Source organism: Brachionichthys hirsutus, chromosome 8 (assembly GCF_040956055.1).
Source record: "Brachionichthys hirsutus isolate HB-005 chromosome 8, CSIRO-AGI_Bhir_v1, whole genome shotgun sequence".
NCBI lineage: Eukaryota > Metazoa > Chordata > Actinopteri > Lophiiformes > Brachionichthyidae > Brachionichthys > Brachionichthys hirsutus.
In genome coordinates this window covers 6552039-6565957 of record NC_090904.1, presented here as the reverse complement: position 1 = coordinate 6565957, position 13919 = coordinate 6552039, and the positions used below count along the sequence as shown (strand labels likewise).

Here is a 13919-nt window from a genome sequence, read left to right as displayed (position 1 = left end):
ATGGTCACTTGGGTAACTTTGTTGACGGTTTGCATATGGATTCAAGCACAATCTGCCGCAGGACAGGAGGACACATGTGCTTCTACACGACGCAGGCTGGTGGACTTCACCGTAAAATACTCCTTCCCTCACTTCCAAACAGACAAACCTGTCCAGAACATAGCAGTGAACTGGGACTCACCGCAGAGGGAGGTGTTCGTTGCATGCCAGAATGCAGTGAAGGCAGTCACCTATGGAATGGAGCAAATATGGGCGGTGACAACTGGACCTGTTGGCAGCCCTGACTGTGACACCTGTCAGGTGTGTGACATAGACACAGATCCCAGCGATCCAGTGGATACTGACAACGAGGTGCTTCTATTGGACCCCGCGGGATTTCTTCTGCCCTATTTGTACATTTGTGGAAGTACTCAGCATGGGATATGCTACTTCATTAGCGTCGATTCACCGCAGCCTAAGCCAACGTGTTTATACAAAAAAGAGCAAAACTCTCCATTCTATTGCCCCGACTGTCTGGCCAGCCCACTTGGCACCAGAGTGGCCATCGTTGAACAGGGCGCCACATCGCTGTTCTTCGTTGCAGCATCTGTCGATGGCAAAGTGACAGAGCGGTATCCAAGAAGATCAATTTCTGTGATGAGGCCACTTTCCACTGAGGATGGATTTCACATGGTGATGAATGGTTTGACAGTGCTCCCCAAACTACGGAACTCGTACGAGATTGATTACATCTACAGCTTTTCCACGAAGGAGTACGTCTACTTCCTGTCCCTGCAGAGAGAAAATCCTTTAAAGAGCAAATCGGCTTTTCAGACTCGTCTGGGACGACTGCCGACGTTAATTCCCGAGGCGTGGATGTATAGGGAGGTGGTCCTCGAGTGTCGGTATGACCCCAAGCGCAGGAGGAGACGGAGAGACCTTTACAGGGACGTCTTATATAATGGGCTGCAGGCTGCACATTTTGGGCGAGCTGGCAAGGACCTGGCGGACGAGCTGAGGGTGAACGAGAGAGAAGATATTCTCTACGGGGTGTTTGCCGAGGTTAATGAGCACGGCAAGCCTCAGAAGAACTCCGCCCTGTGCGCCTTCCTTTTGACTAAAGTAAACCAGGCTATTGATGAAGGTGTGGAAGCCTGTTGCACGTCAGGCCCGGAACAGCTGTCCAGGGGTCTCTCTCACTTCCAGCCGCTTGAGAGTTGCCCTCATGAAGTGAGTAACTCTCGAATTTAATGACCATTTGCAACAGTACAAAGGTCTCCCTGCATCTAGGCAGGAAGTGATCCTCTAGAATAAATATTGCGTAATTAATTCCCCTCAGATTGGAACGATGCCCATCAAATATATGATCTTGAGCAATAAGGGTTGGCATATCGCGAGTGACACAGCAGTTCATGCATAAAAAAGGCTTGATCATTGGAGCGTGGTTTTTCCTGCGGCAGCTCTGATGGAGGTGTGTGTGTGAGAGAGAGTGGGCCGGTTGAGAACTGGGAAGGGTGGATGAGTCAGCCGGGCCTGCACTTTGCCACACTGAATCTCTGCTCTGTGAAATTTGTGAAAGATTGGAAATACACAGGTTTGACATAAAAGCTCTGACATCACATACATGCGTAGAGATAAAAGGCTCCATGCTTAGACTCCTTTATTCCATTAGCGAGCCGAGAAGAAAAGCACCTGGGAGGTTTAGAATGGTTCGGTGGGCTCTATAACAAATTCACCCTTGCGACATTTCCATTGAGAATAATAAAGGTGGGGCCTGTTTCCTGTATTGGAATCCAAGCTGTGTCCTTTGAGTACTCGCAGACGTGTGCGCAGCTACAGGAATGAGTGCCAAATACATAAATCTGCTGATAACAGTGGCATTTTAAGGGGAGTGGCTGTAATGGAATGCGTCCGACATCTACAGTGGAGATTTGAGAAACGGGATATTGTAAAGATGCATAATCAAGAGGAAGTATGATACTTTTTGATTATCAATAAATTGCTGTTGAAGCACTAAGTGTCAAATACGTCCTGAGTTCAAGTTACATATTTCTAAAACGGTAAAAAAAAAAAAAGAAAACGCTGGTTTCAAGCTTGAATTGAATTGAAGAAAGCCTTTAAAAAAGAAACGCCGCAAAAGATCAAATGAGACGAACACAGGACGTAGTCAAGAGTAAACAGGGGCACGCTGAGACAGGCCTGCTAAACCGCGCTGCAGTGGAATGTTTAGTATCAGTTTAACATATCCCTTTCAATAATTGCTTTTCATTGGCCAGAGTGACTCATGATGTGCGAACCACATCGGTCCTCTCCTGCCTTGAATATGTTCAGCTTCACCTTGTCAACATATGGAGCCGTAGTCAGTGCTGTTTTAAGGCCTGTTGCTCTCACAGCTTCTTATTATGGCTGGAGAGAAGACTACCGTCCTTCCTCCCAAAATAAATTGCATGTGAAGACATACATACATACGTATGTGTGTCGGTGGAGACATATTCTGATGAGGTATTTGAGATTTCACTGTGAGTTCCCGCTGCTGGCTAGAAAGCATGATCTTTGTTCTGGATGTGTGCTTCCTGTTTGTGCAGAGCTCTGAGGGTAATGTCACATGCAGCGCCAAACCCACTCTGGTGTCGAAGCCACACTACAGACTGGATCTCTTCAACAGGCGGATGAGAGATGTTCTTTTCACTTCTGTCCTGGTCACCATTATTGGGAATCACACGCTGGGCCACTTCGGCACCTCGGACGGCCGGATATTACAGGTAGCCATATGCTTAGGACTAAAACACTCCTATAGTTCTTGTGCGTCGGTCAGTCAGGGTATGATGCTGTATGCTGCCTCGGAATTATTCAAATGTCCTTTTATGCCACTAAAAATGATAAGGATAATAAAATAGCATTATGGTACGATAAGCCATGTTAAAGAGTAATGAATTTTAATTGACTCACTAGTCAGACGTTGGAATTGGAATGTGAATCAAATCCGAAATAATGTAAAACTAAACATAACTTAGTTCCGGCTCTGCTCATGACAAGTGCAAGTAACCACAAAGGGAACATGCTGGGGCCAGTGCGAAGGGTTGATATCACTGGTGTGTACGTATTGGTCATTCAATAAGGTAACTTAATCAGTGTATGATTAGTCGATAATGTAATTACTAAGGCAGGCCTGGTTTCGTGGTAAGATCTCTGCCTTCGATGTTTGAATGAATCATACAACATGCAGAATTCTCTGGGGTGTGTTGTTCATTTCCTTTAATTCATTTAATATTATTTCAAATCACTAACCACACTCTTTGAATATCGTTCCTGCCAGAAGAACAGGATGAACGCCAGCGGTTCCAGGAATGAAAATCCTCGTGGCATCATCTCTGTATTTTGTCTGCTTTAGGTGATCCTTTCTCAGTACAGGCCGATAGTATTTGCCAACTATTCTCTGGGCTCGACTGGAGTCTCCAGGGCAGCAGCCGTGTACTCGGAAGATTCACTTCTGTTTGCAGTCGGGAATAAGGTAGACCTACATTTTGTCAAATTTACTCCCAGCTTATTTTTTGGGGGGGGCGAGGGTGAAAAGGACTGGAGCACATGGATTGAAATTTAACTCTTAAAAGTGCAGACTGCATGGGAAATTGTCTTGGCCCTCCTGTGTCATCTTTTGAATTTCCCTGTTTGCCATTCGTCCCACCCTCTTTATCTCTCTCCCGGTACTAGATGTTCAGGGTGCCCTCTATTGGACCAGGGTGTGCACATTTTATGACATGCTCCATGTGTTTAACGGCTCCACGCTTCATGAACTGCGGGTGGTGTTCGGGAATGTGCTCCAAAGAGCACGAGTGTTCCTCGCAGTGGAACAAAGACTCCTGTGCACCGACCATTACAGCGGTAGGTCTGCTGTCAGGTGTGAATCATTATCCAGCAGTCTAAACGCAATGAGTAATTAGGATTGATGCTGGAGGATGACACTTTGCTCTGCAGTTTTACCCCAAGATAGAGCCAGCTGGTGCTGAGGCAGCGGTGACACTGTGTGGGTGGGAGTTTCAGTCTCCTTTACGACCTGCCATCATCAGTGGCAAAACTCACATCATCACGGTGGGCTCTGGGACCTTGTGTACTGTCCTGCCTGAAAAGAGCAGTAGTGAAATGTGAGTGTGACACATGCACACAATACCATTAATGTTGCACATTGTGAATCACTGGCTCAATGTCAGTAAAAAATATTTAATTTTAGTTGAAAACTCCATTTACGGATTCTTACGGATCAATTCCGATTCTGCGCTCTCTGTTTCATTTGTTATGCTCCAGCCAAAGCATATTGGGTTACTCTATCCAGCTAAATGTAATGCGATATCATCCTTAATGTTCGTTGGAACATCTTGATCCTTACCATTCATTTGAGTCGTCATTCACTGTCTCCTCAACAAAGGCTTATCTGCAAGATTCAGGAAAGCACCAAACCAAAGCAGAACCTCACCATCATTCTTGAAGTTCACGAGGGAGACGTGGAGGGCCGTTACTCAATTGAGGGCACGGCTCAGATATCAGGCTTCTCGTTTGTGGTGAGAACATTTATGCAATTGAAAACATTTTTAAAGTGAGTTTTCTAAAGGTTGTCTTGAGTTGCACCAATGATATGTATAATTGAACTTAACATGGTCGAATATTAACTCCATCGAATCAGGAACCGAGCATAACACAGATCCAGCCTGAATATGGGCCCATGTTCGGTGGAACATCCATTACGCTGACAGGCAGATATCTTAACTCTGGAAGAAAAAGAGACGTCTTCTTTGCTGATACAAAGTGCAACATTAACAGGTGAGCTTCTTTTGCTAACAGAAGATTATGGCCTACGATGCATTCATTCATTTAGTCAAATCAATTTCTCTACTTCTCAGTATTTCTGAAGAAAATGGGGATTTGTCTTCAATTATATGCCACACCGGAGCTGCAGCAGGTGTTGGCCAGGTACCTGTGAAAGTCTTCATCGATCAGTTTCATGTGACGACAAGCATGATGTTCTTCTACAAGAACAACCCTGTTATAACCGCCATAGAACCTCACTGCAGTCTCCAAAGGTACGCTGCTAACCCCAACTGCGGTTCCGTTTTATTAATGCTATTAATTGCTGCCTCACCGTAAGACGTGGAAATGTTGTGTTCAACGTTGTCATCTCTACTGTCGTTCAGTGGCTCCAAGCTGGTGATTGAAGGCCAGAATCTTGACTCTGCCCACAAATCATTGATTCAGTACACTTCGAGAAATCCTAGTCTGCGACCTCTTCATCAAGTAAAAAAAAAAAAAACTTTCAATTATGTTGTCTGAAATGATTCATAGACATTGATCAATCTACACTGATAATTGTTGTTGTTGTTTTTTTGCTATTGAAAACACGTTTTCACTTCAGGAATGCAACAGCACAACAAATGCCCTGCGTATGGAATGCAGGGCGCCTGTTTTTTTGGAGGACTTTCCAGAAGGAAGGTCTGACACAGGAGAGATTACTATTCAGATGGACGGGAAAAGCAATCTCTGGAGGATACGCTTTGACTACCACCCCAATGTCACAATTTTTGCCTTTGAAAATGATGACAATCTGTTGCTTCTAAAACCAGGAGAGACAGAAGTTTCACTACATGTAAGTTTACACACTCTTTACCACCCTGCATCTATTGGTGCAAATCATTTGTTGCGTACAAGCTGAATGATAATAAGTGCACAGCACAGTTACTAATAGACATGAATTCTAAAATAGCAACCTCTCTGTTTCTCCATACATGACAGCATAGTGAATTGAAGAATGTGGCCACATGCATGAAGATCATAATGACCATTGGGGGCGTGAAATGCAATGCCCAGATTCTGTTAAATGAACTGACCTGCAGGATTCCCAAAGGTCTGGTTATTCCCAGTGACGGATTGCCTGTAAGGGTGAGAGCCTCTTTTTTATTCTTTTTTTTTTTAAGCCAACAATCGTAAACACATTTTAATTAATAAATATATTTAATGATAATGGCCTCTTCCACTGCTCTAGGTGTCTGTGAATGGGGACGTTTATGATGTGGGCACAGTCATGAATGATGACAGCAACAACAACACTGTAATTGCAGGCATTGTGCTGGGCCTCTTTGCTGCACTGGTAGTGGGTGCTAGTCTTGCATTAATTGTGATGATCCATTTGAGGAAGAAGAAGAGAGGTAAGAAAAATTCAGCGAATTGTTTGAGACGTTCTTATAAACGAGAATACTTGCAAACGCAATAGTAGTTTGTAAAACGGGAGTCTCTAATGTAGGACCGTTTATCTAACCTGAAAACTGTGACCTTTAGCCATCATAACCGGCTCCTTTTATCATGTGCTTCCATTCAGCCAGCATTGAGAATCGTTTATCAAATATGCTTTCACGGGACCGCATGGGCAGCGGTGCAGATTTCTCTCCAACAGGTGACTATAGACGAGGTGAGACAAGTTGAAAGGCTGTAATATATATAATTTGTATGTAAATGAAAGATGTATTCATTTAATAACCAATATAAGCCAATATAAAATCATACATATATATATATATATATAAATAGCATCTAGTTGACAATGGTAATAAAATAGATCTGTGTTCCCCTTTGTGTGTTGCAGTTCATCTGTCAGGCCAAACATCTGGTTCGGGAGGAATGGCCTTCCAAGGTTTATTGTATGCTGCCAGCAATGATCAACTGTCCATTCCTTTAATGCCGCAGGACAATGCAGTGAGTTTATGTCCGGATCTTCTTGAGGAAGTGAAAAATGTCCTAATCCCTGCTGAGATGCTTCGAATTGAGGATAGCCAGATTATCGGCAAAGGTAAAACTCGCCTTCTTCTGTTCCTTTGTTAGCATATTTACAAGATAAAGTATTCATGACAAATCCCTATAATTTAGGTCACTTTGGGACAGTATATCACGGATACCTGATTGACAGCAACAAGCAAGAGACCCACTGTGCAGTTAAATCCTTGAACAGTAAGATGACACCCATTGAAATTAGTATTAAATGAGCCTTTGTCTTTGGATTAGCCTGTATAACAGTTTGAGGTGTATTAACAGGGATCACAGATTTGAGGGAGGTGGACCAGTTCCTCAGAGAGGGCCTCATCATGAAAGGTTTCCACCACCCTAACATACTGTCTCTGCTGGGCATCATGCTACCTAAAGAAGGGCTCCCCCTGGTGGTTCTACCGTATATGAAGCACGGGGATGTCCGTCATTTCATACGCTGTGAGAATAGGGTAAACCACTGTCTGGAACAGAAGAGCCTACAATAATTACGCTGTGAAACTTCAGATTTTATTACTTCATTTGACCTCAGATGTGTACGTATTGTTTGATTCCCTCTTTGTCCTCCACAGAACCCAACAGTGAAAGACCTGATTGGGTTTGGGCTTCAGGTTTCCAAGGGGATGGAGTATTTATCCCAGATGAAATTTGTTCACAGAGACCTCGCTGCACGTAACTGCATGTGAGTGTGAATCGCATGCCGATGACTGACCCATGGCACGTCATCTTGACGAGTCTCAACCCAGCACGGTGTCTCAGTTTAGGGCTATACTTAAGTTTGTGCAAAGTTTTTGGTGGCATAATGGGTAGCGCTTTCGCTTCACAAGGTACCGGGTTCGAATCCTGTCTGTGTGGAGTTTGCATGTTGGCCCCCGCGTCTGCGTGGGTCTTCTCCAGTTTCATCCCACCTCCAAAAAAAAACATGCGATTTAGGTGAACTGATTACTCCAAAGTGTGTGCGTGAGTGGTTGTGTGGCCTCGCGATGTGCAGGCGACACATCCGAGGTGTACCCCGCCTCTCGCACATATTAAGCTAGGATAGGCTCCAGCAGACCCGTGACCCACAAAGTGAAAAAGAAGATGGATGAATAATTATGTTTTTGCTTGTCTTTATTGATTAAACATTGCTTACTTAAACGTAAGCAACGTGTATCTTTCTTCAATTTACTGCATGAAAATATATATGATTACTGTTTAATCCATAATCTTTCCTCACCATAATCCAACGTTGCCTCCTTAAATTTTTTCACACTCAGCGGGTAAATAATCAAAACCTTTCTGTGATACAACAGAATTTTATAATCTTAAAGAAATCTAAATATATATTGATAGACTATCTTTTTCCATCATGATCAGGTTTATCAGCTAATATAGATTAAAGGCAGATCCAGATGATTTGGCATATTAATATGTTCAAGTCTTTTTAACCCTCTGTTCCTTCACTATACCTTTGCATGGCAAATTGATCCATCTCTCCTGATCAACACAAAATGATATGAGCTGAACCCTCTGAATCTAGAGGTGTGCTATCCCAACAGGAGCTAACGGTGAGATGCTGACTTCTTTTCAGGCTGGATGAAACCTTTACAGTAAAGGTGGCTGACTTTGGCATGGCGAGGGACATCTATGATAAAGAGTACTACAGCATTCAAGATCACAAACGAGCGAAGCTGCCTGTAAAGTGGATGGCCATTGAAAGCCTCCAAACACAGAAGTTCACCATCAAGTCTGATGTGGTGAGTCTACTTTATCCAGCCCTCTGAGATATGCTTACCACACATATGATGTACGTTTCTACAGTACACTGCTTATCTGTTTACCAGTGGTCGTATGGCATCTTAATGTGGGAGCTGTTGACCAGAGGTGCAAGCCCATATCCAGATGTGGACCCCTATGACATCACACACTTCTTGTTGAAGGGGCGCCGGCTTCCCCAGCCACAATTTTGCCCCAATAGGCTGTAAGAATAATGCAATATACATGCTTTAATGACCTAATATGGTGATGAAATGATGAAATATAATTTTATCTTGGTTTAAACTCGCACTGGGCTCAATTCAGTACTTTACTCATCTGCTGACATTTTTCCTAACCTGCTTTTTCAATTGTTCATTCCTCAGCTATTCCATCATGCTGGCATGTTGGGACCCAGAACCTGACTACAGACCCACCTTCAGCAATCTGGTTACAGAAGTGCAACACATTCTGTCCTGTCTGGAAGGAGAACACTACATTAGTCTGAAAGTTAACTATGTCAACCTGGAGCAGCCAAGGCCTTACCCCTCCCAGAATGGATCTGCAGATGAGGCTGAGACCTCAGACATGGACACAGACAGTAATACTGCATTCTGAGGGTGCAATGTCTGAAAAGTCTGCAATGGGAATAAAGCTGGAAAGCGTGCGAGAAAAGGGAAAACCTATCCTGGATTCATTTGTGCATCTTATAAATTGCTGCTCATGCTACAAACCATGGCACATGTGTGGTTTGGCTTTTGAGTTAAAACACAGTAGCTATTATGAATTCTTATGGGAGCTGCGATAAAATCATGAATCTCTGTTGCTACATTTTTTGCAGCAAAATCGACATGGCATGCAGATGGAAGAAAATGGTTTTTTTTGCCAAGAGTGACAGAGACTAACTGAATATGTTCTCAGGTTTATAGAATAGGATATGGGGTTACATGAGATGATGTGCTTATATATTAATAGATGTCTTTGCATGAGACAGAATTAATTTAAAATGTGGACTTGTACTCAGGGAGCGGCATTTAAAAATTTTTGACGCCTTGTTGTCCCTGTGGGGATTTAAGACGATGTTCCCTTCATGTGAGTGGCCGTGCACATATTACATCATCGTAGGGGATGCAGAGGAATTCATTGTACTCGGTTTTTGAGCCTCTGCACACTCACTGAATTATACAGTGAGATGTCTGTGCTGTTCAGATATCAGCTAAGGCGTAGAAGCACATCTAGTACTTGTCATCACTAGAGGGCAACCGATGCCTCTTCCTAAAGGGTGCTAGTTGTTGCTGCAGTGATGCTCTGCACTACAACAGTGATGCTGTTGCACAAACATTCTCCATTAATTCAACCACAGAATTCTGCACAATCTGAAGATTTCCAGTTAGGATTAACACAGGATATTAGAGAATCCGAATGACGTTTCTAGAATTATGCACAGACATTAACGATCAGACTGATAATGCATTCCAGTTCAACAATCTGTTGTCCAAAGCTTTTTACCAGGGGTAATAGTTTTAGTGCCGGTGTACTTGATCTTTGCTACATTTATTTTCTTTTTCTGTGTGAGATTGAACTGATGTGAACATTTATTTGCTGTAGGTTTGCACTATAAAGAGTTTTGTATATATATATATATATACACAGACAAAAGCTTGATTGTACATATTTGTTTCTAATGGAATGTCTGAGTCCCTACTTGCTCCCAAACCTTGTCCTGAATTTATTTAATACTAAGAAGTAAACCCTACAGCTCACTGCAGCAAGAGGAGGTAGAGAAGTTATTCATGGAAGTGGCTCACAAAAGCCAGGTTTGAGGCAGAAAGGTTCCTCTGCCAGGTGGATGAAAACACACTAGTAGAGGTCTGAATTATGCCAGCTCAGCCAGTTAAATATCCATCCTCAATCTGACTATCTCGCATTGGCAGTACTTGAATAATTTATGCATAAAAAAATGTCTAATCCTTTTCCATCAGGTTCCAAAAATGTGGCATTAAACATTACAAAATCAGAGAAATGGAAGCCAAAGGATTTATTAAATCTAAAATTTGCTTTTATCTAAATTATGCAGGCAGAAATACAGGACGTAATGTGTTGAAATTGTTACGAGTCAGTTTCAGAGTTTAACTTCAATAAATCACAAAGAGCTCATTCAAGTCTGGTTGAAGACGGTTCAATAAGTCCAGTTGATTCTTCGTTTTTTTTTGCTCTTCGTGATTTACCTCGACCTGGATGACTGGGAACCCACACGATGTTCAACATCGGGACTTCAAAATAACGAAAATTGTCTAGCAGACACTAATGTAACTCAGATCTGTTTAAAAGAAGGCTGCGTATGATGAAGATAAAGTGAAGAGTGAGGAAGAATATGAAAAAAATAGACAAATGATGAGCTGCACATGAAAAGAAAAGAAGAATTGGAGCTGTAGCTCGGTCTCAAAAGTCACCCAAATAATACAGATGCTATAATGTGGCTGTCAAGGACAATAAAGGCGTCTAGATGCTATGAAATAAAATGACTGTATAAAGCAAGTATCAGACTAGATATTCCCTCTTACTGTTCTTTATGTGCACTTGTAGAGTAAGTGGCTTCTTTTTTTTCTCGTTTTTACTGCTTCTTCAGGGATTGTATGAAGCTGATCGTCTGATGGAATCAAACAAGGACACTGACAGTGTAATAAAAGTATCAACATGATTTAGAAGGACTGTCATCAGATATGGGCACAAAAAAAGTAATTATGACATTTTAAAAGCAGGAAACATCTTTAAAGCATGTTTATTCAGAAGGCAGTTTTTATGTTAGCAGACAGTGCTGTGTAAAGCGTGAATATTTTGAGTTAATATTGTCAGTGCAACTTGTCTACTTTATCAAGTTAAATTACTTTCAGACATTTGCCTGATATCAGGGATCCTTGTTTGCCTTTTTTAGTTCATGGATGCTCAGTCAGATGCATCAGGACTTTCAGGAAATTCAAGCATTCCCGCTGACACAGATGATAAAATTAGAAATAACTAACTCCAGTCGGACATGGATAATGTGCAGCATAAGTAGAGACACATCTGGTATTTTTTTCCTTTTGTTTTTACATCAAGAGCAACAGCAGATGTTACACAAGAGTTATCCACACAAATACCTCTACGCATGTCAAACTCCTCCTGCTGGGATGGGTAATAATTTAATTTCAGGAATGACTGAACCAAATGAGGATGAATTACTTAAACAGACAGATCGAGAGAGAGCGAGAGAGAGAGAGAGACTGGAATCAGTTCAATCCCAGAAACACAGGGAGGGGAGATTAACTGCTTTGACAAAGTAAAGTGCCTTGTCTAAAATGCCTTTATAAGTCTTCATGATTATATATTTATAAATAATTTATACTTTTATTTCACACTGATCTGATTCTGAAGGAGGGTTCAGCTGAAATCTGGAAAACTGCAAATACACAGCAGCTGTTGTGTGATCCATGACAAACTGGACGAGGGGAAAGAAACTGTTGCTGCTTTCCGTCAAGTGATGGGAGCAGACAAATGAACTGTGACAGCCAATTAGCACTATTATATTAGCAATGTTACCAAAATGCAAACGCCTGTTTGGTGGGTGTAAGCATTATGGATGTACGTTTGCATCCGGATTATAGCAAACATATGCGTCATTTTTCTCTCTCTTCCATTCAATTGGATAACCAGAAAAACCTCATTTGTCTGTCGAGACACACTTGCTAAATAAATATCAACAATGCTTGAAAGATTTCTTGATGGACAGTGTGGTTTTGGTAGCATCTGGCTTCAGATATTCAGCATTGCACCACTTAGTCTATGATAACTTGAGGCATGAGAAGAAGAAAAAAAACAGGAATCACTGCTGGGAACATTGCAGGTGTTTTGAGCTGAGTCGTGTTGGTATTTATCCTCTGAAGTTTTTCAGCTTTGCTCAAGGTCTTCTGAGTGTGCTGGTGAGAAAAAGTCTGCAGAGGAAAAAGGGAAAAGAAAATATGAGAATGCATATTTGTTTAGTCACAAACAGAGAGCTGTCTTGTTTTTCTGGTTGTGCTTTTGTAAAGCAATATTTCCCACACAATCCGTGCTCCAACATTCCCTGTTGCTCTCAATGATAAGGGCTAAACATAAATGTGTATAAAGATTTGTTTCAATAAAAGAGCTGCTCATTCATATGAACACCTTCTATGCTATGGGATTTGTTTTCTTTTAAAATCACGCTTCTCAATCTTGATTTATGAAGCGTGATTAATTAAATCCTTTCCATCTTGAGGCCCGAGAGCATCTTGCATGTGGGCAGGCTTCCTCATCCCGTTGTTCTCTGAATTGAATCTGCTATCCTTGAGCTTGTGTGCTGTCATCAGACACCTGAATAGCAAGGCAATCTTTCTCCCTCGTCTCCATTGTTGCATTGCATTGAAAGGGAAGGTGAAGAACTGGGAGGTCAAGGATAGAGAGAAATGAGTGAACCTGAGTGAGTCTCTTCAAAGATGGGTTTATACTGAAAGGTCAACACAAATTTGCAGAGCAAAGAAAGAGCTTTAAAGGCTCAAGGCCATGCCAGGCAGATGTAGCTAACTGTACTTGTTAAGAGGTTTTCTGTGCCATCCATCATTTTTATCTATATTCCATGTAGCTTTAAATCTTCTAGATCTAAATCACACACTTGCTGCAAGAATTCATGCTTCCTTTCACGTTCTTTATACTATACACAATATGGCATTGTCAATAATAACGAAAAGTTTATTTTTTACACAGCAATGTGTGTGTGTGTGTACACCACTAAAAGGTTAGGTACATTTATCAGCATGTTAAGGTGGATTGACTCATAAGACGAGATTTATTTGCCATTCCTCTCAGATAACAGTCGTATCTTCACGTTGTTACAATTTTAACGTATATTATATTTTGACACTAGTAGCAGAGGCTTGTTGAGAATCTACAACAGATATTAATATGGATGAATCTTTATTTGAATTTGAAATGTGTTAATTTGATTCTTTTCAAGATACAGCAAGTTTTAAATCCAATATTATATATTTACTAAGATTATGATGAAGATCATGTTAAAGCAACAACAGTACTACTACTACTACTACCACTTTGCAATTGTTTTCTTTTTTACTCAGTTTATTTTATTTATTTATTTATTTATGTATTTGTGAGTTAATTATTTTATTTTATGTACTTTACACTAGTGAATCCACTGATAAAGCTGTGATTGTGAGACCAGGATAATAAGAACAGTTTTCCTTGGAGGAAGTTGAATAGTTTGAACTCATATCTTCAATATTTGCCTGTTGGTGTGTCATCTGTTAAACTTTGGTTCTGTTGGAATACAGTATCTTGTACATGCTTTAAAAAGCACATCCTTCCTCAGTAGCTTCAACTATGTTATC

General features: G+C 41.5%; 1 protein-coding gene across 1 annotated transcript; it reads left to right on the top strand.

Annotated features, from left to right (window-relative positions):
• LOC137898224 (macrophage-stimulating protein receptor-like) lies at positions 1 to 11239 on the top strand. The gene is made up of 20 exons (XM_068742234.1): positions 1 to 1209; positions 2565 to 2741; positions 3371 to 3490; positions 3691 to 3861; positions 3955 to 4121; positions 4403 to 4535; positions 4658 to 4794; positions 4875 to 5054; positions 5166 to 5265; positions 5384 to 5614; positions 5761 to 5907; positions 6011 to 6173; positions 6344 to 6433; positions 6608 to 6811; positions 6889 to 6969; positions 7054 to 7235; positions 7356 to 7465; positions 8354 to 8519; positions 8607 to 8743; positions 8904 to 11239. Exons 1-20 carry the CDS (start codon positions 1 to 3, stop codon positions 9133 to 9135), a joined length of 4137 nt encoding a protein of 1378 aa, XP_068598335.1. The 3' UTR covers positions 9136 to 11239.
• The last annotated feature ends 2680 nt before the right edge of the window (positions 11240 to 13919 follow it).